The sequence below is a fragment of the Pongo pygmaeus genome, chromosome 7 (assembly GCF_028885625.2).
Source record: "Pongo pygmaeus isolate AG05252 chromosome 7, NHGRI_mPonPyg2-v2.0_pri, whole genome shotgun sequence".
In the NCBI taxonomy this organism is placed as follows: Eukaryota; Metazoa; Chordata; class Mammalia; order Primates; family Hominidae; genus Pongo; species Pongo pygmaeus.
The window spans coordinates 42,703,904-42,725,292 of record NC_072380.2 but is presented as its reverse complement, the minus strand read 5'-3'; the positions used below and the strand labels follow the sequence as shown (position 1 = coordinate 42,725,292).

General features: G+C 40.6%; 1 protein-coding gene and 1 pseudogene across 7 annotated transcripts in view; one reads left to right on the top strand and one right to left on the bottom strand.

The window, feature by feature from the left end:
- The window catches only part of POLB (DNA polymerase beta), a 33,134-nt gene extending 12,953 nt beyond the window's left edge, over nucleotides 1-20,181 (bottom strand). For 3 of the 7 annotated variants that reach the window (XM_054499752.2, XM_054499749.2, XM_054499754.2), the window contains exons 1-9: nucleotides 19,940-20,158; nucleotides 19,557-19,614; nucleotides 13,627-13,693; nucleotides 9,746-9,820; nucleotides 8,759-8,835; nucleotides 6,249-6,298; nucleotides 3,205-3,256; nucleotides 1,562-1,616; nucleotides 1,393-1,465 (exon numbers count right to left, since the gene is read on the bottom strand). In XM_054499752.2, the coding sequence (XP_054355727.1) occupies nucleotides 1,393-1,465; nucleotides 1,562-1,616; nucleotides 3,205-3,256; nucleotides 6,249-6,298; nucleotides 8,759-8,835; nucleotides 9,746-9,820; nucleotides 13,627-13,693; nucleotides 19,557-19,614; nucleotides 19,940-20,000 (568 nt within the window). In that variant the 5' untranslated portion in view covers nucleotides 20,001-20,158. Of the gene's footprint in view, nucleotides 1-1,392; nucleotides 1,466-1,561; nucleotides 1,617-3,204; nucleotides 3,257-6,248; nucleotides 6,299-8,758; nucleotides 8,836-9,745; nucleotides 9,821-13,626; nucleotides 13,694-19,556; nucleotides 19,615-19,939 lie in introns of all 7 variants that reach the window. The other 4 variants (XM_054499753.2, XM_054499750.2, XM_054499748.2 and 1 more) reach the window with 3 other exon arrangements.
- On the top strand, nucleotides 15,991-16,865 carry LOC129043123 (large ribosomal subunit protein uL18-like; annotated as a pseudogene).
- Nucleotides 20,182-21,389: the final 1,208 nt, after the last annotated feature.

Sequence of the window (21,389 nt, the reverse complement as noted above, 5' to 3'; positions counted from 1 at the left end):
AGACATAATAGGGGTAGATTTGGCCTCAGACCCCAGGGCTTTTGACCCCAGTCGAACGTTCTTTCTACTGATCAGTGAGTATGGATTTAGTTTTCTCTCTCCAACTCTAGATTCTTACAGCAGCTACCCAGAGTATTCCTGATAGGTCATCACCTACTTCCTAGACAAAACTCCATAGGTGGCCAGAGATTCAGTTCAGGTATCTACTCTATCTACTCTAACATACTCTAAAATGTTTTAAATAAGGTTTTTCTATTCCAATTTTAAAAGTTAATTTTTTTTTTGAGATGGAGTCTCGCTCTGTAGCCCAGGCTGGAGTGCAGCGGCTCAATCTCGGCTGACTGCAAGCTCTGCCTCCCAGGTTCATGCCATTCTCCTGCCTCAGCCTCCCGAGTAGCTGGGACTACAGGCGCCCACCACCACACCTGGCTAATTTTTTGTATTTTTAGTAGAGATGGGGTTTCACTGTGTTAGCCAGGATGGTCTTGATCTCCTAACCTTGTGATCCGCCCGGCTCGGCCTCCCAAAGTGCTGGGATTATAGGCATGAGCCACTGCGCCCGGCCAAAAGTTAATATTTTTAAGCATGTATGAGCTTTTAAAATTTTAAACCAGTAAGACACCAGGATTGTATGGTTCTTACTTTGCTCACATTCACATACTAAGCAGAACTCTTCTGATGAACCCGGTTGTTGTAAGAATTGGTTTTGAACTGGTACTTCTAAGACACTATTCTTAGCTCTCTTATAGAAAACTTGGGCAGTTGGGCACGGTGGCTCATGCCTGTAATCCCAGCACTTTGGGAGGTCGAGGCGGGTGGATCACAAGGCCATGAGATTGAGACCATCCTGGCAAACATGGTGAAACCCCGTTTCTACTAAAAATACAAAAATTAGCTAGGCATGGTGGCACGTGCCTGTAGTCCCAGCTACTCAGGAGGCTGAGGCAGGAGAATCACTTGAACCCGGGAGGCGGAGGTTGCAGTGAGCCGAGATGGTGCCACTACACTCCAGCGTGGCGAGAGAGTGAGACTCTGTCTCAAAAAAAAAAAAAAAAAGGAAAAAGAAAGGTAAATTAACAAAACTACCCACAACTTCACTATCATCTAGCCAAACAGCCAAAGACAACCATTACTAGCATTTCAATAGACTTAAAGTCATTCAATAAATGTTGTTAAAACTAGTCATTAAAATACCATCCTATAATAAAATCAGGATGAATTTCCCCTAGTTACATATTCCCATCTATAAACAAATACCCTTAACTAATACTACTAGGTCTTAGTAAGTCTATGAAGTACCACAAATTACATCTTTTTAATCCAAATTCTTCCCATATATTAGGCAATTTTAACATCAGGGCAAAAATAACCCAAGATTAGGAAGAATGTTACCTCTTCTGAAACTGCCACAGACCGTAGCAATGTATTCAGAATCCACTTTTTTAACTTCATTTAGTACAATATCCTAATAGAAGAAAAATTAAGTCAGTATTCCCAAAATGGCTTTTCACCAAATGACACTCTCAATTCTAATCAAAGAATATAATTTGACACATCTTACTTGCATTTGTAACATCTCTTCACGAGGAATTCTTTTTTCAAAGTCCCCAAAATATCTATAAAGACAGAATAAGTAGACAAAAGATTTTCGTAAAATTTAAATCTCCTTAAAAATTAAATTGCCTTTTATAACAATTGTCCGTGCCATACCAGCAGATCATTCTCACAAATCAAGGCTAGAATGAATTCATTGAGATGACAACAGCAAAATTGGGGGTGGGGTGAATGGGGGGAGGTTTATTACTAAATTGGATCAAAATCCTTAAGTGTCATCCTTTGTATATTTCAAAGGCTCCATCTAAACTTATTTGTAAATAAACTACATATTCGTGTAACAAGAGTAAATAAATATATTTAAGTTAGGGCATATTTTCAAAGTAGACTGCTGTCTACTGACAAGGCAAGGGGTTACAGTCTACCGCTCTTATATCCTGCAAAATTATATTTTCAAATACTATCCTGCAACATCAACTCAGACAACAATATGCTAAGTGAAAGAAGTCAGCAACAAAAGACCACACACTGTATGACTTCATTTACATTAAGTGTCCAGAACAGGCAAATCCGTAGAGACAGAAAGAAGATGAGCAGCTGCCTAGGTCTGAGGTGGGGGTAAGGGGAGGCAATGGGGGAACGACTAGTAATAGGTACAGGGTTCTTTCTGAGATAACAAAAATGTCCTAAAACTGACTGTAGTGATGGTTGCACAACTCTGTGAATATACTAAAAGTCACTGAACTGTGTATTTTAAATGGATGAATTACAGGACATATGAATTATATCTCAATAAGGCTGTTAGGAAATTCAGTGTGAAACAGCAACTAAGCATATGCTTCAGCATGTTGAAGCACCTGTTCACAGCCAATTCTCACCAAACCAGTTCTTCAGAAGACCTCCATTTACTACAGAAATGCCAGGAAAGCAAGAACCATACCATCTAGGTCTGTTACTGGCTCAAGATTTTGGAATGGGAGTATAAGTTTAAAATATTATGGTAAAGCATCAACAGGAAAATTCAAAAGGTTATTAGGACTGAATCACTCACAACACTATATAATGCCAGAAGAGATAGATATAGTGCTTATGCACTGTAACTGTAAATAATTAGAAAAGGGGTTCCCAGACTGTATCTGGCACACAAAATAATTATTGATGCTGATATAGAAACATGCCTAGTAGTTATTTCTATATGGTTATTTAGGTATGAGGTTTGTCCTTTTTTTTAATTTAGTTTTTCATATTCATGTCCTATCTTCTCGGGTAGACTATAAACTCCTTAAAAGCTACACTCAACCTCTCTGTATCTTTACCCCAGACCTAGTGCAGTGCTTTGTACAATGTGAGCATGGAATAAACACCCGCTGACTGCCTGATACACTCAGTCCTAGGTATTTTAAGAGGAAGTTCCCTGCTAAAGTCAAAAGAACAAGGGAAATTCTCAAACAAGTAAACTAGAAAGCAAAAGTGAAAGCATTGTGTGAACACAGGCAGATACTCTGTTAGAGTCCACAAATCTTAGCACTTCTGAATAGGAAAATGGTTGTGGTTTAGCTAAGTTTGAAGAGTCCTTCTGGTGTATAAAAGAATGTCTATAAAAAATTTACTTTTATATCTCAAGTGTCAAAGGAAAATTTGCCATCTTACTTCAGCCCAATTCGCTGATGATGGTTCAATTTATCTTCATTTTTTCTGAGATCTGTATAGAAGATAAATAAAGTTGACATGTTAATTTAAATGCTTTTTGAGGGGAAAATGCTAAACTCAATGACCCTTTTTATAAAGAACCACCTGGGGAACAAATACATTGAAATGACTGAAAACACAATGAGACAAAAATTTCAGATATGAAGAGCTAGATAAAAGTGACTCTTCAGGGCCAGGCACGGTGGCTCACACCTGTAATCCCAGCACTTTGGGAGGCCGAGGCAGGCGGATCACGAGGTCAGGAGTTTGAGACCAGCCTGGCCAACACAGTGAAACCCCCATCTCTACTAAAAATGCAAAAAATTAGCGAGGCATGGTGGTGTGCCCCTGTAATCCCAGCTACTTGGGAGGCTGAGGCAAGAGAATCGCTTGAACCTGGGAGGTGGAAGCTGCAGTGAGCCGAGATTGCGCCACTGCAATCCAGCCTGGGCAACAGAGCAAGAACCCGTCTCGAAAAAAAAAAAGCAGAATCACACCAAATTTTACTGACTACAGCAAAAATCAACCTTATAAGAACCAATATGGTTTAATTTATTGTTAAGAGCAGCAGTAGTAACCATAACTTCTGAATGTTTTCTGGTTAACTAGGTTTATTCATATTGTTCATTTGTTCTTTCACTCTTTCATTCCATCAGTACTGAGTAGTAGATTTGTGCAGTCATTGTGCTAAAAATCCTGTTGAGCCGGGCGCAGTGCCTCATGACTGTAATCCCAGCACTTTGGGAGGCTGAGGTGGGAGGATCATGAGGTCAGGAGTTCGAGACCAGCCTGACCAACATGGTGAAACCCCGTCTCTACTAAAACTTCAAAAATTAGGCAGGCGTGGTGGTGCACGCCTATAATCCCAGCTACTCAGGAGGCTGAGGCAGGGGAATCACTTGAACCCAGGCGGCGGAGGTTGCAGTGAACCAAGATTGCACCACTGCACTTCTGGGCAGACAGAGCAAGACTGTGTCTCAAAAAAAAAAAAAAAAAATTCCATTGCAAGAAAAATTATTACTGTACCTCCATTTTTTAACTTAAAAATTGTCATAACATCCCATATTAAGTCTAAAAGTGACTCAGTTCCATTCAGGTGTCCCTTTACTGGGCGTGAGTTCAGCTGTGAGCCTTGTTAAAGAAACAGCAGGATAAGCATGCTTCAAAAGCAATTCCTACAAGCCCCCTTATAGTCACAAATATACACATTCCCTCTGGAGATATAAAATGGAGAAAAATAAGCATCTTTATGAAATATAGAGCACTTAATATTTCCTATGGTTATGTGCACACAGAAAACACTAAAGTATACGACTAAAACTGAAGAAGTGGAAATATTGAGTGTGTTATATAGATATATATAGTTATAGATATCAATAGTTGTATTCCTTATGTGTGAATTGTGAAATATAAAAACCAGAACAGTAGATCCTTGACACTCCCAAGAGATGCAACTCAAAACCTCCAAGAAACCCAGATTCTTGACCCCTTTAGCCAATCACTTCTCTTATATAAGCTGTCTATACCACAAGCATCAAAGCATAAACCCTGTATGAGATGCACATGTAGAGTTCATTCTCTAGCAATGTGGCTCACACAAATTCTTAACTTAGTAATATTACTAATCATACCTCATAAGAGTTGGTTATCATTTTTAAGTAGTACTTACTATGTACCAAGCACTCTGCTAAGTGCTTTATATATATTATTGCATTTAATTGTATGAAGCAGAAATACCCATTTTGTAGGTGTGAAACTGAAGCAATAAGGTCATCCCACTCTAATAAAGTAGTGGAGGTGGGATTCAAAGCCAGGTCAGTCTCCAAAACCTGCCTACCTAACCATTGGCCTGCTTGCAAATACTCACAAATACTAAATCCCAAATGCCATGGATATGCTTTAATGAATCCGTATGTATACATACACCCAGGAAAAGTATAGAGATAAATTACATGTAAAGGATTACTATATTTAAGGAAAACGTTTTATAATTACTTCTTAGGTTCTATTTTTATCTTTTCTTTGAAAGCAAAAATTCCTTTAATAACCACTACAAATCTCTTACAGAATCTTTTTCAATAATATATAACTTAGCTTTTAATCTGATATAAGATTTTATTGCCTAAAATTTTATTAAAGAAATAAAGGGGGCCAGGCGTGGTGGCTCATGCCTATAATCCCAGCACTTTGGGAGGCCGAGGTGGGCAGATCACGAGGTCAGATCGAGACCATCCTGGCTAACACAGTGAAACCCCGTCTCTACTAAAAATACAAAAAAAAAATTAGCCGGGTGTGGTGGTGGGCGCCTTGTAGTCCCAGCTACTTGGGAGGGTGAGGCAGGAGAATGGCGTGAACCTGGGAGGCAGAGCAAAAAAAAAAAAAAAAGAAAGAAAAAAAATAAAGGCAATTTAGATATTTGAAAAATCTGCAAATGATAACTATTTCACTGCTTTTAAGTCAAGAGGTTGGTTATTGGTCTTCTTTTTTTTTCCTTTTTTTTTTTTTTGAGACAGAGTCTCACTCTGTCACCCAGGCTGGAGTGCAGTTGTACCACCTCGGCTCAATGCAACCTCTGCCTCCCGGGTTCAAGCAATTCTCCTGCCTCAGCCTCCTGAGTAGCTGGGATTACAGGTGCCTGCCACCACACCCGGCTAATTTTGTATTTTTAGTAGAGATGGGGTTTCACCATGTTGGCCAGACTGGTCTCGAACCCCTGACCTCAAGTGATCCACCCACCTCCCAAAGTGCTGGAACTACAGGCGTAAGCCACCGTGCCTGGCCCTGGTTCTTGGTCTTCTTAGTTTTCTCTGAGTTAGTTACAAACCTAAAAATGTTTATGATGGTAATATAAACTATACCCTCTATCTACTGTACTACAGAGTTAAAATCTTATCATTTGTATCTACTGACTGAGAATGGGTTTTTCAAGTTGAAGTTTTTAAGAGCACTAATGGTCCTTCAGGACCATATTTAATCTGGACTTAGTGACCTACAGTCATACTCACCTTCTAGTGTTTTAATTCCTTCATCTACAAACTTCCTTGCAGCAGATGGACTACAAAAAGAAAAGCATTATCTCAATATTGGGTGAAACTTGGGATCCTTGTAACAACCATGTCTTAATAGTAAGAAGAGTTGCTATTAAGCTAAACAAGACCTGCTAAAATGTTGCATGGCTACTTTGGTAATGTTCAACTGTATCCAAAGTATGAATTATTGAAGCTTCAATCATTAGGAAGACAACTATGAACTCAGACATAAAAAAGATGTCTAAGCAGCTGTTGTCATAGTGCCCATGTACAGATGGCACTTGAAAACTGTTCATTCACTGAACTAAGATTTACTGAGGGCCATTCTGTGTCAGATACTCTCCTGAGTGCTGAAAATGTAGCAGGAATAAGAATGTAAGTGGGTAGATAGAGACAATAGATAGTTACATAAACAAGAAAAATATCAGGTGGATAAATTAAAATAGAATGATATAACAGAATGGCTGGGTCCTACTTTAGACTGAGTGGTAGAAGGTCTCTGAGATGGTATCTTGGCTGAGGTTTGAATGACTAAAGAACCAGCTATCTAGGAGATCAAAGAGAAAAACGTTTCGGGAAAAAGAAACAATTAGTGCAAGGGCCCTAAGGCTGGCATGAGCTTGGCCTGTTCAAGAGAAGAGAAAAACTAGGATGCATAGAGTGATGTAAGTGACGGTATAAGGTGCTATGCAACAGTACACAGGTGTTACACTTTACTGTGCTTTTAGAGCCATGGTGATAGGTTTGGATTTTATTCTGAGTGCAATGGAAAGCTATTAGAGTACAATGCACAAAGCAATGATAAAATCTGATTTAGGTTTCTAAAATATCACTTTATTCATATAAATAAATCAAAATGTCAGAAATGACTGAAGATGCTCTTATAGGATGGGGACAGAAGGAACCTTACTGATTAACCCAACTTCTCTCTTATTTCATAAGGAAGGACACTGAAACCTAGAAAGATGAAGCGATTTGCTAAGGTCACAAATCTAGCTGGTGCTAGCTAGATCATTATCCAGATTTCCTGACTCTCTTCTCACCGTACCAGTTTACAGCATAATAAAGCAGGAGCGGGGAACAGAAAGAAATGCATACACACACATATAAACATATAAGCACAATAGTCTGGGGCCACAGTGTTTTGGGACAAATAAACCTACATAATTCAGTAAGCTATGCAAATATCATCACATTATATTGTAATATAGCAACTGATACTGATGTTAGTTAGGAAGGCAATGCAGCATAGAAGAAACAGAACTGAACTCGGAGTCAGAAGATATGGGCTCAAATCTGGCTCTGCCATGGTTACTCATGTTCTATATTCAACTTTCAGTTCTCTTGCCTAGAAAAAAAAGGATAATAGATGCTCTCTAAAACACCTTGTGGTTCACACCTATAATCCTAGCACTCTGGGAGGCTGAAGTGGGAGGAAGGCTTGAGGCCAGGAGTTCAAGACCAGCCTAGGCAACATAGGGAGACCTCTTCTCTACAAAAAAATACAAAAATTGGCCACACATGGTGGCACAAGCCTGTAGTCTCAGCTACTCAAAAGGAATACTAAGGCAGGAGAGTCACTTACCCCAAGAGTTCAAGGTTACAGTGAGCTATAATAGCACCACTGCACTCCAGCCTGGATGGCAGAGTAAGACCCTATCTCTAAAATAAAAAAATTTTTGTAATTCTTCTAATGAAAATTTTATAATGGCCTTGAGTCCCCAAGGAGTCATTTTCATTTTCAATATACTAGGTTTAAGAATTTAATATGTTTTAGAATAACTTTCACTGAAAATGCTGCCATTTAAAGAACAAATCACTATATTTAAAGGAATGCCCCATGCCATAAAGATGAGAGCACTAAAGCCTTAATATTTCAATGTTAATCTTTACTTCAGCCAGTGTCAAAAAATCCCCCCTTGGTACCAGCTCAAATTTTAAGATAATAATCCCTTCATTTAAAAATGCTTGAAGCTGAGCAAGGGGGCGTGCACCTATAATCCAAGCTACTCAGGAGGCTGAGGAGGAAGAATCACTTAAGCCCAGGAGTTCAAGACCAGCATGGGCAACATAGCGACCTTGTCTCAATAAAAAATAATTTAAAAAAAGCTTGAGGGCTTGTTCCAAATTCATGAGGTGCTATGATAAATATCATGCTCAGAGAAACAAAAGAGGCCAAGCTGGAGCAGGAAATAGATGCACACGGAGCAAGTGGCAGTGGAGTTCAGAGGAAGGAGAGGTTCTTTCTGGCTGGGTAACCAAACTGGTTTCATGAAGGAGGTAACATCTGCCTTGGATGGGGACCTCACAGTAGAGACACTATCTGAAGAATCGGCCTCAGATCATAAGCTATGGAAGGGTGAACTGTATGGCTAAGGTACAGAGGTGGTGAAGTACAGGTTTTGAGAAACAGCATGTAATTTACTTTGGCTAACAGGAAAAATAAATTAACTGACAACTGTGTCTGCTTAAAAAATAGTCCTTACCCAATGCCACTAACTCGAGTCAGGAAATTGATGGATGAACTCGTATCATCCTGCCGAATCTTTAAGAAAAAAAAAGTCTAACAATGATTTAGGAATGCTTTGAGGACTTAAATGATTTTATTGGAAACATACCAGTCTGCTAAAAGACATGAAGAGCTATTTACATTTGCCTGGGTGACCCACACAAAAGTATTCACAAGTAACCTAGGGAGTAATAGGTGAATAACAGAGTAACTGAAGATGTCTCATCTCTAAGTTATCCAATACTTTTAAAAGGTCTATTCTTACCAGATCAAAAGTGATATAATTACTATCATAGGGGTGAAATAAAACCATAAAAATGCTTGGGAGAGTGTAAACATAGAAATTCTAAAAGATGGCTGGGTGCGGTGGCTCATGCCTGTAATCCCAGCACTTTGGGAGGCCGAGGCAGGCAGATCACGAGGTCAGGAGATCGAGACTATCCTGGCTAACATGGTGAAACCCTGTCTCTACTAAAAATGCAAAAAATTAGCTGGGTGTGGTGGCGGGCGCCTGTAGTCCCAGCTACTCAGGAGGCTGAGGCAGGAGAATGGCATGAACCCAGGAGGCGGAGCTTGCAGTGAGCCGAGATCGCACCACTGCACTCCAGCCTGGGCGACACAGCAAGACTCCATCTCAAAAAAATAAAGAAAGAAATAAAGAAATTCTAAAAGGTAACGATCTTTTAGTCAAAGTTTATAATCTCTTTTCTGAATAGTACTGAAAACAATGAGCCAACTCTATTACGGGTGTTAATAGTCTCTTAAATGCCACATAAAACAAGTGAACATTTTATGGAAATCTTCAAAATTTTAAAGATAGAATAGTTAAAGCCATCAACTCCACTCACCTCATTTCCTGTGAGTCTCACTACAGTGAATGGCATTGGTCACCCTGCAATGACGCTACATAGTGGCCATAAAGGCAGATACTATAATTAATGAAGTAAACAAGTTAAAATTTTACCTTTTCCAGTTTACGTAATTTTCCAGTTGCTAAAAACTCATCAATCTTTTCAGCAATTTTTGTTCCTACTCCAGGCTACATGGAAAATTAGAAATATAAAAGTCATATGAATATAATGCTTACAAAATCACTAAAAGATAAAGTAAAAGCAGAAAATGAAAAACAAATGAATACCACGTATAAGGTTTGAAATAAAGGACACAGAAAATTGAACCCCAGTGAAAATAAATTTTCCCAAAGACAGAATGCTTACATGAATGACAAAAGGGAAACTCTGAGAAAATAATTATATCTTATTTAAAATTAACTTTTGTTTTATGGCTACACAGTATATCATTGTATAAATGCATAATAATTTAATTAGCAAATACCCTACAGGTAAACATGTAGATTGTTTCCAATTATTTAACAGTACAATAATATTTATAAACTTCCTTTAGAACAGAGGTTGTCAAGCTTCTGCATACATCAGCATCACATGGGGGCACTTGTTAAAACACAGAATGCCAAGTCCCACCCTAGAGTTTCTCATTCACCATGTCTGGGGTAGGGCCAAGAATATGCATAAGTTCTCAGGGGACGCTGATGCTGCTGGCCTAGACACCTTGTTCTAAGAAGCGCTGCTCTGGAACTGCACATTCCAACATGGTACACTAGCCACATATGACAATTTAAGTTTAGATTAATTACAATTTAAAATTCCATTCTTCAGTCACAACATCCAAGTTTCAAGAACTCAATGGCCAAATGTGGCTCGTGGTTGCTGTATTGGTCAGCACTTCTCTAGAATCTAAGTTTTGGGAGAGCAGAGATCCTGTCTTTTCATTTTTTTATCCCTAGTGACTAACATACAGGTGATCAAAAATTATGAATTAATGAATCCTAGTAGATACATATCTCTATTAGTTTCCTTAGGAAACATATGTCAAAGTGGAATTGCTAGGTCAAAGGATATATACATTCTGACAAAGCAGCCTTCAGAAAGGCTATAACAACCAACACTTTCATGGGCAGTAAATGAGGGTCCTTTTTTTCACATCTTTCTCCACACTGCATGTATTTGATGGGCAGTATATAGTGTCTTGTTTAATTTGCAACTTTGGTATCAGTAAAATTGAACTTTTTTTCATGTGTCTTGGTCTTTTTAGTTAAACATTCAGCATGCTTAATAACAGGTGTGCCGGTTATTTCCTACTGCCTCTTAGGCCTAGGTTCACTCATCAATATTCTTGATTTATTTAATGTTTAATAAATGTCCCCAAATTACTGAAAGCATATTCAAGCTTGGAAAATAGCAATTACCAGATAGAAATGAACAAAAGATTTAGGAAGCAGAATAGATTAGAAAAAGGAAACTGCTCAGGCTTATTTCCTGTATCAGAAGATTTTTTTAAAGGGTAATTATTTTTTCCTTTACACAGAGTACTACAATAATTTTACTCAATAACATACTGACCTCAAGCAATTTAGACCCAAGCTACTTTCTATACCAAACATTAAGGAATAAAAGACAAACTACTCATTCTGGAAATTTCAGATTTCTAGAATTACTGAGAAGTAATAGATTAGATAATCTAAGAAGTAAGAATCTATTACTTCTGTTACTAAGAAGGAATAGATTAGATAATCTAAAATAATTTCTAGAATTACTGAGAAGTAATTCTAGAAATCAACTAGATAGCAGCTCTGTGATTCTTAAATAATTGTGAAAAGGAATAATGATGAGATTTTTACATCCAGTCTTATGCATAAGGAATTTTGGAAACCTTTGTATTCTTTTTAGGAATATACCATAAGCGCAGATTTGAGATGAAGTGTATCAGAGCTTTTCAGTTTTTCTCTAAGAAATGAGCAAGCTATTTGCAATAAACATAAAAAAGGAAGTACTGTAGGGATAAAAGAGGAAGCGAATGGAAGCAGGAGTAGTTCCTGAGACTATCAATGGGTCAGTTCACCAAGACAGAAACTCAGAATTAAAGTCTAATGTATTTATAACTTACTTGGCTAGTCTATTTAAGGAGGATATACTGATGCTGAGAACTGTCTATGCCACAAGGATTTAAAGCCTATATATCAGAGCATGATTTGTACTGAGTAACGAAGTCAAGGTTAAGATGTGGCACATGTTGAATGTGGACAATCTGTCACTAAATCACAAGATGTCCAAGATTTATGGTAATGTTATAACTCTGAAGGGCAAAAAGATAACGGCAGTTATGGGCCAGGCATGGTGGCTCACAGCTATAATCCCAGAACTTTGGGAGGCTGAGGCAGGAGGATCACTTGAGCCCAAGAGTTCAAGACTAGCCTGGGCAACATAACGAGATCCAATCTCTACAAAAGAAATAAATTTAAAAAAAAAATCTGAGTGTGGTGGTGCATGCCTGTAGTCCCAGCTACTCAGGAGGCTGAGGTGGGAGGATTGCTTGGCTGGGAGGGTCAAGGCTGCAGCAGTAAGCTGTGATCATGCCACCACTGCACTCCAGCCTGAGTGACAGAGCAAGATCTTGTCTCAAAAAAAAAAAAAAAAGGCAATTATGGCTCATTTCCTGAGAAGGTTAAAGATAATTAATTCTTAAATTCCAGAGGGTGTTTGTGAAACATTAATAGGTAAAGAATAAAAGGAGGTAATAACTATCAGGACCTGGACTACTCAAAAGGCATCTCAGGCTGGGTGCAGTGGCTCACGACTATAATCCCAGCACTTTGGGAGGCTCAAGGCGGTGGATCACCTGAAGTCAGGAGTTTGAGACCAGCCTGGCCAACATAGGGAAACCCTGTCTCTACCAAAAATACAAAAATCAGCTGGGTGTGGTGGCGCATGCCTGTAGTCCCAGCTACTCGGGAGGCTGAGGCAGGAGAATCACTTGAACCCTGGAGGCGGAGGCTGCAGTGACCCAAGATCGTGCCACTGCACTCCAGCCTGAGCAACAGGGTGAGACTCTGTCTCAAAACAAACAAACAAAAAAGCCATGATAATTTGACATCTTTCACAAAAGATGAATAAGATATGGTCCTTAAATTTAAGGAACTTTGAATCATTTAGTAAGATTTAGATGAGACAACAATCTGATTATCAATAGACAGACCATCTCAGGATATTCTCAGTGATATTACAGGTTGAGTATCACTAATCCAAAAATCCACATTCCAGAATGTCCAAAATCTGAAGCTTTTTGAGTGCTGACATGACACTCAAAGGAAATGCTCACTGGAGCATTTTGGATTTCGGATTTTTGGGTTAGGAATATTCAACCAAATACAAATATTCAAAAAAAAAGAACAAAAAAAATCCAAAATCCAAAATACTTCTGTTCCCAAGCATTTCAGATAAGGGGTATTATATTACAAATTAACAGGGGATGTGACCCTCTAGAAACTGTGACACAGTACACAAGGCTTCGTGGAAATTACAGAGAACAGGGCTAAATGCCACAAAATAAAAGGGTGTTAATCATGTGCTTATTAGTAAGATCTCTCTGGGGAACACGCACTCTCACTAACTCACATAGGTTCCTACACCTGGGGATCAGAGAAAAATAGGTGAGACCAGATATGCTAATGCCACTTGGTCACTCTTCTTAAAAACCAACACTCAAGTTGAAATTCAACATGAGTACATGTATATATTGTAACAGAGAGAAAGAAAACTGTAATTACATATATTTTTAAAAATTTTAACCCATCTTCCCCCAAATGAAAACATTTTGAGCTTGAAAAAGTGTGTATGAAACAGCATGAATGTTATTCCAAGAAATCAGGAGTACTGAAATCAGCCTGTGTGGGTCAAGGCTGCTTCAGACAGGCAAGTTTGGTTTGGTGGGAACCCACCAAATTTGGACACGTGTGAACTCTTCGATCAACATGCTAACTAAACTTACCAATTTCTTAGCTTCAGCTCCACTCTTTATTTTGTGTGGGTATTTTGCTATAACAGATGCTGCTTTTCTATAAGGAAAGAAATAAAGGAAAACCAATTAGAAATACAGCAAGGCCTTAATTTTTCTTAAACTGGAATACATATACAAGAAAATATCTATGCTTATGCTTTCACCAAGATAACTAATTTTCTTTTTTTTGTGTTTTTTTTTTTTTGTTTTTTTGAGACAGAGTCTCCCTCTGTTGCCAGGCTGGAGTGCAGCAGCGCGATCTCAGATCACTGGAAACTCCGCCTCCCGGGTTCAAGTGATTCCCTTGCCTCAGCCTCCCGAGTAGCTGGGACTACAGGCGCGCCTTCTTGTATTTTAATGGAGATGATGTTTCACCATGTTGGCCAGGATGGTCTCGATCTCCTGACCTCGTGATCCACCCGCCTTGGCCTCCCAAAGTGCCGGGATTACAAGAGTGAGCCACTGCGCCTGGCTTAATTTTCTACCTCCATATGGAACTTAAAACTCAGATGAGCTGACAGACCACCTAATATATGTCTAACTTTTTTTTTTTTTTTTGAGATGGAGTTTTGCTCTTGTTGCCCAGGCTGAAGTGCAATGGCGCAATCTCGGCTCACCACAACCTCCGCCTCCTGGGTTCAAGCGATTCTCCTGCCTCAGCTTCCCAAGTTGCTGGGATTATAGGTGCCCACCACCATGCCCGGCTAATTTTTTGCATTTTTAGTAGAGACGGGGTTTCTCCATGTTGGCCAGGCTGGTCTCAAACTCTGACCTCAGGTGATCCACCCGCCTCAGCCTCCCAAAGGAGGCTAGGATTACAGGCGCGAACCACCGCTCCCGGCCACTTTTTTTTTTTTTTTTTTTTGAGACGGAGTCTCACCCAGTCTGGAATGCAGTGGCATGATCTCAGCTCACTGCCACCTCCGCTTCCCGGGTTTAAGCAATCCTCCTACCTCAGCCTTCTGAGTAGCTGGGATTACAGGCATGCACCACCACACCTGGCTAATTTTTTTGTATTTTTAGTAGAGACAGGGTTTCACCATGTTGGCCAGGCTCATCTCAAACTCCTGACCTTGTGATCTGCCCACCTTGGCCTCCAAAAGTGCTGGGATTACAGGCGTGAGCCACCATGCCTGGCCTACATCTAACTTTTAAAGTATCTTGAAAAGCTCCACATTTGAGAATAACTGAACTTAAACTCTATACGTCAAAGAGTATGATTTGTACTAAGTAACAAAGTGACTTGTTTTGATCTGCACTGAGTAACAAAGTGATTTAAACTGTATACATAATACTCAAGGGATGGGGAGACCAGCTGTCTTTCTTTCTTTAGGAGTAAGTAGAAATTATCATTGGGCCCCCTTTTTTAAAATAGCCTGTTTTTAGAAATTGTTCATAACTTCCTCATAAAAATGTGCCACATTTGAATTATTAGACACCAGATCTGCTTATGGATACCTATGTTATTTTTTTTTTGAGATGGAGTCACCCAGGCTGGAGTGCAGTGGCACCATCTTGACTCACTGTAGACTCTGCCTCCCAGGTTCAAGTGATTATCCTGCCTTAGCCTCCTGAGTAGCTGGGATTACAGGTGTATGCTACCACACCTGGCTAATTTTGTGTGTGTATGTGTGTGTGTGTGTGTGTGTGTGTGTATATATATATATCTTTTTTTTTTTTTTTTTTGAGACGCAGTCTTGCTCTGTCGCCCAGACTGGAGTGCGGTGGCGCAATCTCGGCTCACTGCAAGCTCCGCCTCCCAGGCTCATGCCATTCTCCTGTCTCAGCCTCCCGAATAGCTGGGACTACAGGCACCCGCCACTACGCCTGGCTAATTTTTTGCATTTTTACTAGAGACGGGGTTTCACCATGTTAGCCAGGATGGTCTCGATCTCCTGACCTCGTGATCTGCCTGCCTTGGCCTCCCAAAGTGCTGGGATTACAGGCGTGAGCCACTGCGCCCAGCCAATTTTGTATTTTTAGTAGAGACAGGTCTTCACCATGTTGGCCAGGCTGGTTTCCAACTCCTGACCTCAAATGATCCACTTGCCTCAGTCTCCCAAAGTGCTAGGATTACAGGTATGAGCCACTGCACGCAGCCCTTGGATAGCTATTTTAAAATTCATAGTTTCAAACTACATTCCCTTATGTCCCTATATCAATTTATTTATTTTTTTAATGCAGATGGGGTGTTGCTATGTTGCCCAGGTTGGTCTTGAACTCCTGGGTTCATGCCATCCACCCGCCTTGGCCTCCCAAAGTGTTGGGATTACAGACGTGTGCCTGGCCCCTATATCAGTTTTTAAAAATTGTTCCCGCCTTTCCACCCCCTAGTGCTGCTGGGCCTGCAGGTCTCTGTTCCACAGGATGGAGTTTGATAAAGTTGTTAAGAATAAGGCCTACTTTAAGAGATACCAAATGAAACAAAGATGACAAGATGGTAAAACTGATTACTAAGCTCAGAAACGCTTGGTAACACAGGATAAAAATAAATACAACACACCCAAATACAGGATGATATAACAAACAGAGATATCAATTGTCAGATTGCTTATGCCCATATAGAGTGGGATATGATAGTCTGTGCAGCATATACACACAAACTGCCAAAATATGGTGTGAAGGTTGGCCTGACAAATTATGCTGCAACATATTGTACTGGCCTGCTGCTGGCCCACAGGCTTCTCAATAGGTTTGGCATGGACAAGACCTATGAAGGCCAAGTGGAGGTGACTGGCGATGAATACAATGTAGAAAGCATTGATGGTCAGCCAGGTGCTTTCACCTGCTATTTGGATGCAGGCCTTGCCAGAACTACCACTGGCAATAAAGTTTTTGGCGACCTGGATGGAGGCTTGTCTATCCCTCACAGTACCAAATGATTCCCTGGTTATGATTCTGAAAGCAAGGAATTCAATGCAGAAGTATACCAGAAGCACATCATAGGCCAGAATGTTGCAGATTACATGCACTACTTAATGGAAGATAAAGATGCTTACAAGAAACAGTTCTCTCAATACATAAAGAATAGCATAACTTCAGACATGATGAAGGAGATGAAAGCTCATGCTGCTATAGGAGAGAATCCAGTCTATGAAAAGAAGCTCAAGAAAGAAGTTAAAAAGAAGAGGTGGAACCGTCCCAAAATGTCCCTTGCTCAGAAGAAAGATCACATAGCTTAAAAGAAGGCGAGCTTCCTCAGGGCTCAGGAGCGGGCTGCTGAGAGCTAAACCAAACAATTTTCTATGAGGATTTTTCAGATAAAGACAATAAACTTATGGACAGAAAAAAAAAAAATTGTTCCCACTGCAGTTCAGCATAAAGCGGTGACCTGTAATTCTTGCCCACCTCCGCACATATCCAGTTTGTTAATCTAGTGACAGATTGGATACACCCTGGGAGCTCGCTGATAGTATTCTGTCTATAATTTCAATGCAAAATGTAATTCAGAGTTGATGCTGATGAGAAGTGACAGTACAGCTAAGTCAAAAGCATAAACACTGGATAGTCTTTGGAACTTTGGATTTTCATTCTGTTATAGCACAAATAACCCCTTATATTTGGATCTGAACTTCTCTCTAAGCACATGACTGATGATGAATCTGAAAAGACATATTTATAAGTAAAGGAGCAGGCAAGCACAGTTTATGGAGGGGATCATTTCAGGAAAGGCAAGTAGTTCCAGGTCTTGGCACTGTGAGACAAAGCCTAAAAGGGAAGAAGAATCAGATGAAAGGCCTTTTGTATGCTATGATGTATATGGGTTTTATTAAGGTAAAGAGAAAATATTATTTAATTATTTGAATGACAAGATCAGATAACTATTTTCAAAAGAATACTCTGGCCACAATCAAGAGAAATGTCTACTGGGGTAGGGAGGAGCATGCAGGAGTGGTAGGGAATCACCTGCTTTCCCAGACTTATTTCCCACTCATATCATACCCCTTAAGCAAACTGAATATCTGACTTCCAGAAAACGTTACACCCTTCATGTCTCAATGCTTTGGCACATTTTATTTGTCTAGACTGCTGGCCCTCTCACTTATCCCCTGATGAGCTTCTTCAAACTAAACACCTCCTTTCGGAGGCCTGCTGTGATCCAAATAGAATACAAAGTTGAATATCTCTATAATTTTGAATCATCAAAGGTATGGATGATAATACAATTATTTTACTTTACATAGGAAGTCATAGAAGTAAGGAAAGGAGGGAGCACAATCAGCACTGAACTGTGTGGAGTGGGAATGGAAGAAGGGAGCTGACTTGGGATAAAGACAGTATAGGGCTAAAAATGTGGAAAAAAGTCCAGTGATACACAGATTTGGAGTCACTGACATAAGTGGCATTTCAAAGTCAAGAATGGCAAGATTGCCAGGGAAACTACAGAAGTAAGAAAATAGGGCTAAGGGCAGGCAGGCTTCCCGGAACCACAGGTTAACTATCCCTTATCTGAAATGCCTGGGACCAGCATTGTTTCAGATTTCGAATTTTTTTCAGGGTTTGGAATATTTGCATATACATAATAAGATATCTTAGGGATATGGGAGATCCAAGTCTAAACACAAAATTCAGTCATATTTCTCATACACCTTAAGCACATACCCTGAAGGTAATCTTATATAGTCGTTTTAATAATTTTGTGCATGAAACAAAGTTTTGACCATTTTGACTGCCACCTACTACATGAAATCGGATGTGGAATTTTCTACTTGTGTCATCATGTTGGCAATCATCCAGATTTTAGAGCATTTCAAATTTTCAGATTAGGGATGCTCAACCTATACCAACATTAAAAGATAAGACAGAAGAAGAGATGAAAGACCAGAAAGAGTGCCATTACAGAAGTCAAGATATTTTCACAGCATGAGCTAGGGGTGAATGCCACTCAGAGTCCAGTAAGATGAGACGTAGGTGAGAGGATTTTCAGAGCAGTGGTAGGTCCAGGCAAGGACTGGGACTTCTTAATGAGTAAATGATTAGGTATTAAGAAGTCCAGGCAAGAAACGAAGATTTTTCAAGAAGATTCACCATAAAGTGAGAAAAGAGGTAAGGTGCTAGCTAGAGGGAAGTTAAGATTGTTTTGGTTTTGCTTTTAAGAGCTGAGGGACTTGGACATATTTATAGGCTAAGGAGAGCTGGCACCGAGGCTGATGCCTGGAATCTCAGCACTCTGGGAGACCGAGGTGTGTGGACCATTTGAGTTTAGGAGTTGGAGACCAGCCTGGGCAACATAGCAAAACCTGGTCTCTACCAAAAAAAATGAAAAAGAAAGAAAGAAAGAAAAAAAAAATTAGCTGGGTGTGGTAGCGTGCGCCTGTAGTCGCAGCCACTCAGGAGGCTGAGGTGGGAAGATCACTTGAGGCTCGAAGGTTGAACTGCAGTGAGCCATGATCACGCCACAGCAAGACCCTGTCTCAAATAAAAATAAATAAATAAATATAGGCTAAGGAGTAGAAGCAGGTGGATGTGGAAAGAATGAATAGGATAAGGCCCCTGGTGAGATGGACAAGGACAGGATCCCATAAAGGTGAGATCAGGATCCCACAGGATCAGCTTCAGACCAACCAAAAGAAAAAATGTGATTCCTTGAACCACATATATTTCACAGTATGGACTTCATCCGCTCTTTCATTACGGTTAAAATTACACCGCATTTCTAGTAATTCATGTTTGATGATGAGAAAAATACGTATCAGGCTACAGCTATCTGCAATCAGAACTGGGAACTTATCTGAACTGATCCTATAAAGCACTGCCCACATTCTTCAAGAAATACTGAGTAAGGTGCCAGCCTCGATTCTTGCTTTTTTCCCGCTCTTGCAGATGGACCAAATATCCACTGGGCCCTCAGTCCTGTTAATTGCCACACTAAACAGGGTATCCCAGAACGTATGCTACCCGAGAATGCTGCACTGTCCCACCTGTAAGCATTGTACTTGTGGATAGCTTGGCTCACGTTCTTCTCAAAGTTTGCGAGTTCTGAAAGGCAACAGAAGGCTCAGGTGAACAAGAACCACGAGTAAACAAACGAGAACTGTTTTCTGGAACGGGATGTGGCAGCCTCTAAGAGACAGTGACCACCCGTTTCCTCCAAGGGCCAGACCAAAAGCAGCCCAAGCGATGGCCCAGTGTAGCCGGCAGGACTGACAACCAGCCAGGGACGCCGGAGGGAGATCCCCACGGAAGACGACCCGCTGCAACGAGCCGACCCTACCTACTGGACTGTCGGGGTGGGAGAGAAGGAAGGCAGGGGAAGGGGCTGGAAGGAAAGAAGAAAGCCAGCGGGGCCTGGCCCGGTGCTAACCTGTGAGCATGTCGGTGATTCCCCCGTTGAGAGTCTCCTGCGGTGCCTTCCGTTTGCTCATGGCGGCCTGCACCCGAGAACCCCAGAGTATTCAGAACCAGGGACTAGAGACCTCTCCCAGCTTGAAGGAGGTACCAGGACTTAGAGACGGGCGCAAGAGCAACCCAGGTCCTGCGCGACCGGCGCGACCGGCGGAACAATGGCTGCCCCCGACAGGGGGCGGGGCGCACGGCTTTGTTGTGACGTCACGCGTCCTGGGCGGGGCGGGGCGGGGCTAGAGGGGCGACCCCTCCGCAGGTGAGGAGAGAGAACCCGGAGGATTCGTGGACTCGTGGACGTGGACACGGCGCGGGGGAAATGGGCACCTCAGAATGACAGCCCAGGGGCCTCCCTATGGGAAGACCTGGAGTTTTGACCTAAGATATTAAATCTGTTTTCTCAGTGTTTATCTGGAATCCTTTCCCTAGAAGGGGAAACAGGAGTGCGATCTTGATTCTGAAATACTTGCGCTGGTGGGGTAGCTTCCTGCACAAAAATGCGCACTGTAATAGCGACCCAATGCATGGCGCGTTTTGTACGTGGTCAGAGGCGACACTGGCGTCACACTGTCAAAACTTTCTCTAAGGATACCGGGCAGTCCACACTCCAGTGCAGCCCCTTACGTACTAGGGCGCTGCCGGAGCCCAGCGTGAACCATGCCGAGAACAGGAATCCTCCCGCACACAACGTGTTAGTACACCTGCCAACCAGTGTCAAAAGATATTTTTAATCCCCCTGCCTTTGCAGTAGGAACCACATTAATGAAGAGACCACAAGAAAGGGAGAAGTGTTTTATCTAGGTCATGAGCAATGGAACCCTAATTATAACATGATGACCTACATCTGAGAAATTTACAGTCTGCTTGAGAAATGGAAATGTGACATCAGCAGTAGTTTATTTTACAAGCGTAACTCCTGGGTTCATATCGAACTGCAATTCCAGGCAATTGCTTTGTGCATCGAAAAATTAAAATTTATTAAAAAACGATATGTAGTTGCTGTAGAGAAATCTGGAAAAATGTATAAAAGGAGAAAATTAAAATCAGTGATCTCACCCTACAGCTGAACTATTATTAATATTTTGGGACATACACTTCTAGTCTTCTAACCCAGTCTATTAAAAATTCCCATTATTTTCCAATAAATATCATTAGTTTCTTTGATTAGCAAGGTTGTGGTGATTGTGTTTCCTTACAATATCAGTGTATATCTTAAGTTATGCTTATTGGAAATCTGTAATTCTTTTTTTGAATTTCCTATTCATATCATTTACTCATTTTTCTAATGGAGGTAGTTTGTTACTAATCTGGTAGATCTTTTCTGTATATTACTACTTGCCCTTTTATGGATAGCTTTTGTAAAAATTTCGTAAATATTTGTATTTTCCTCAATTTATTACTTGAGGAATAAA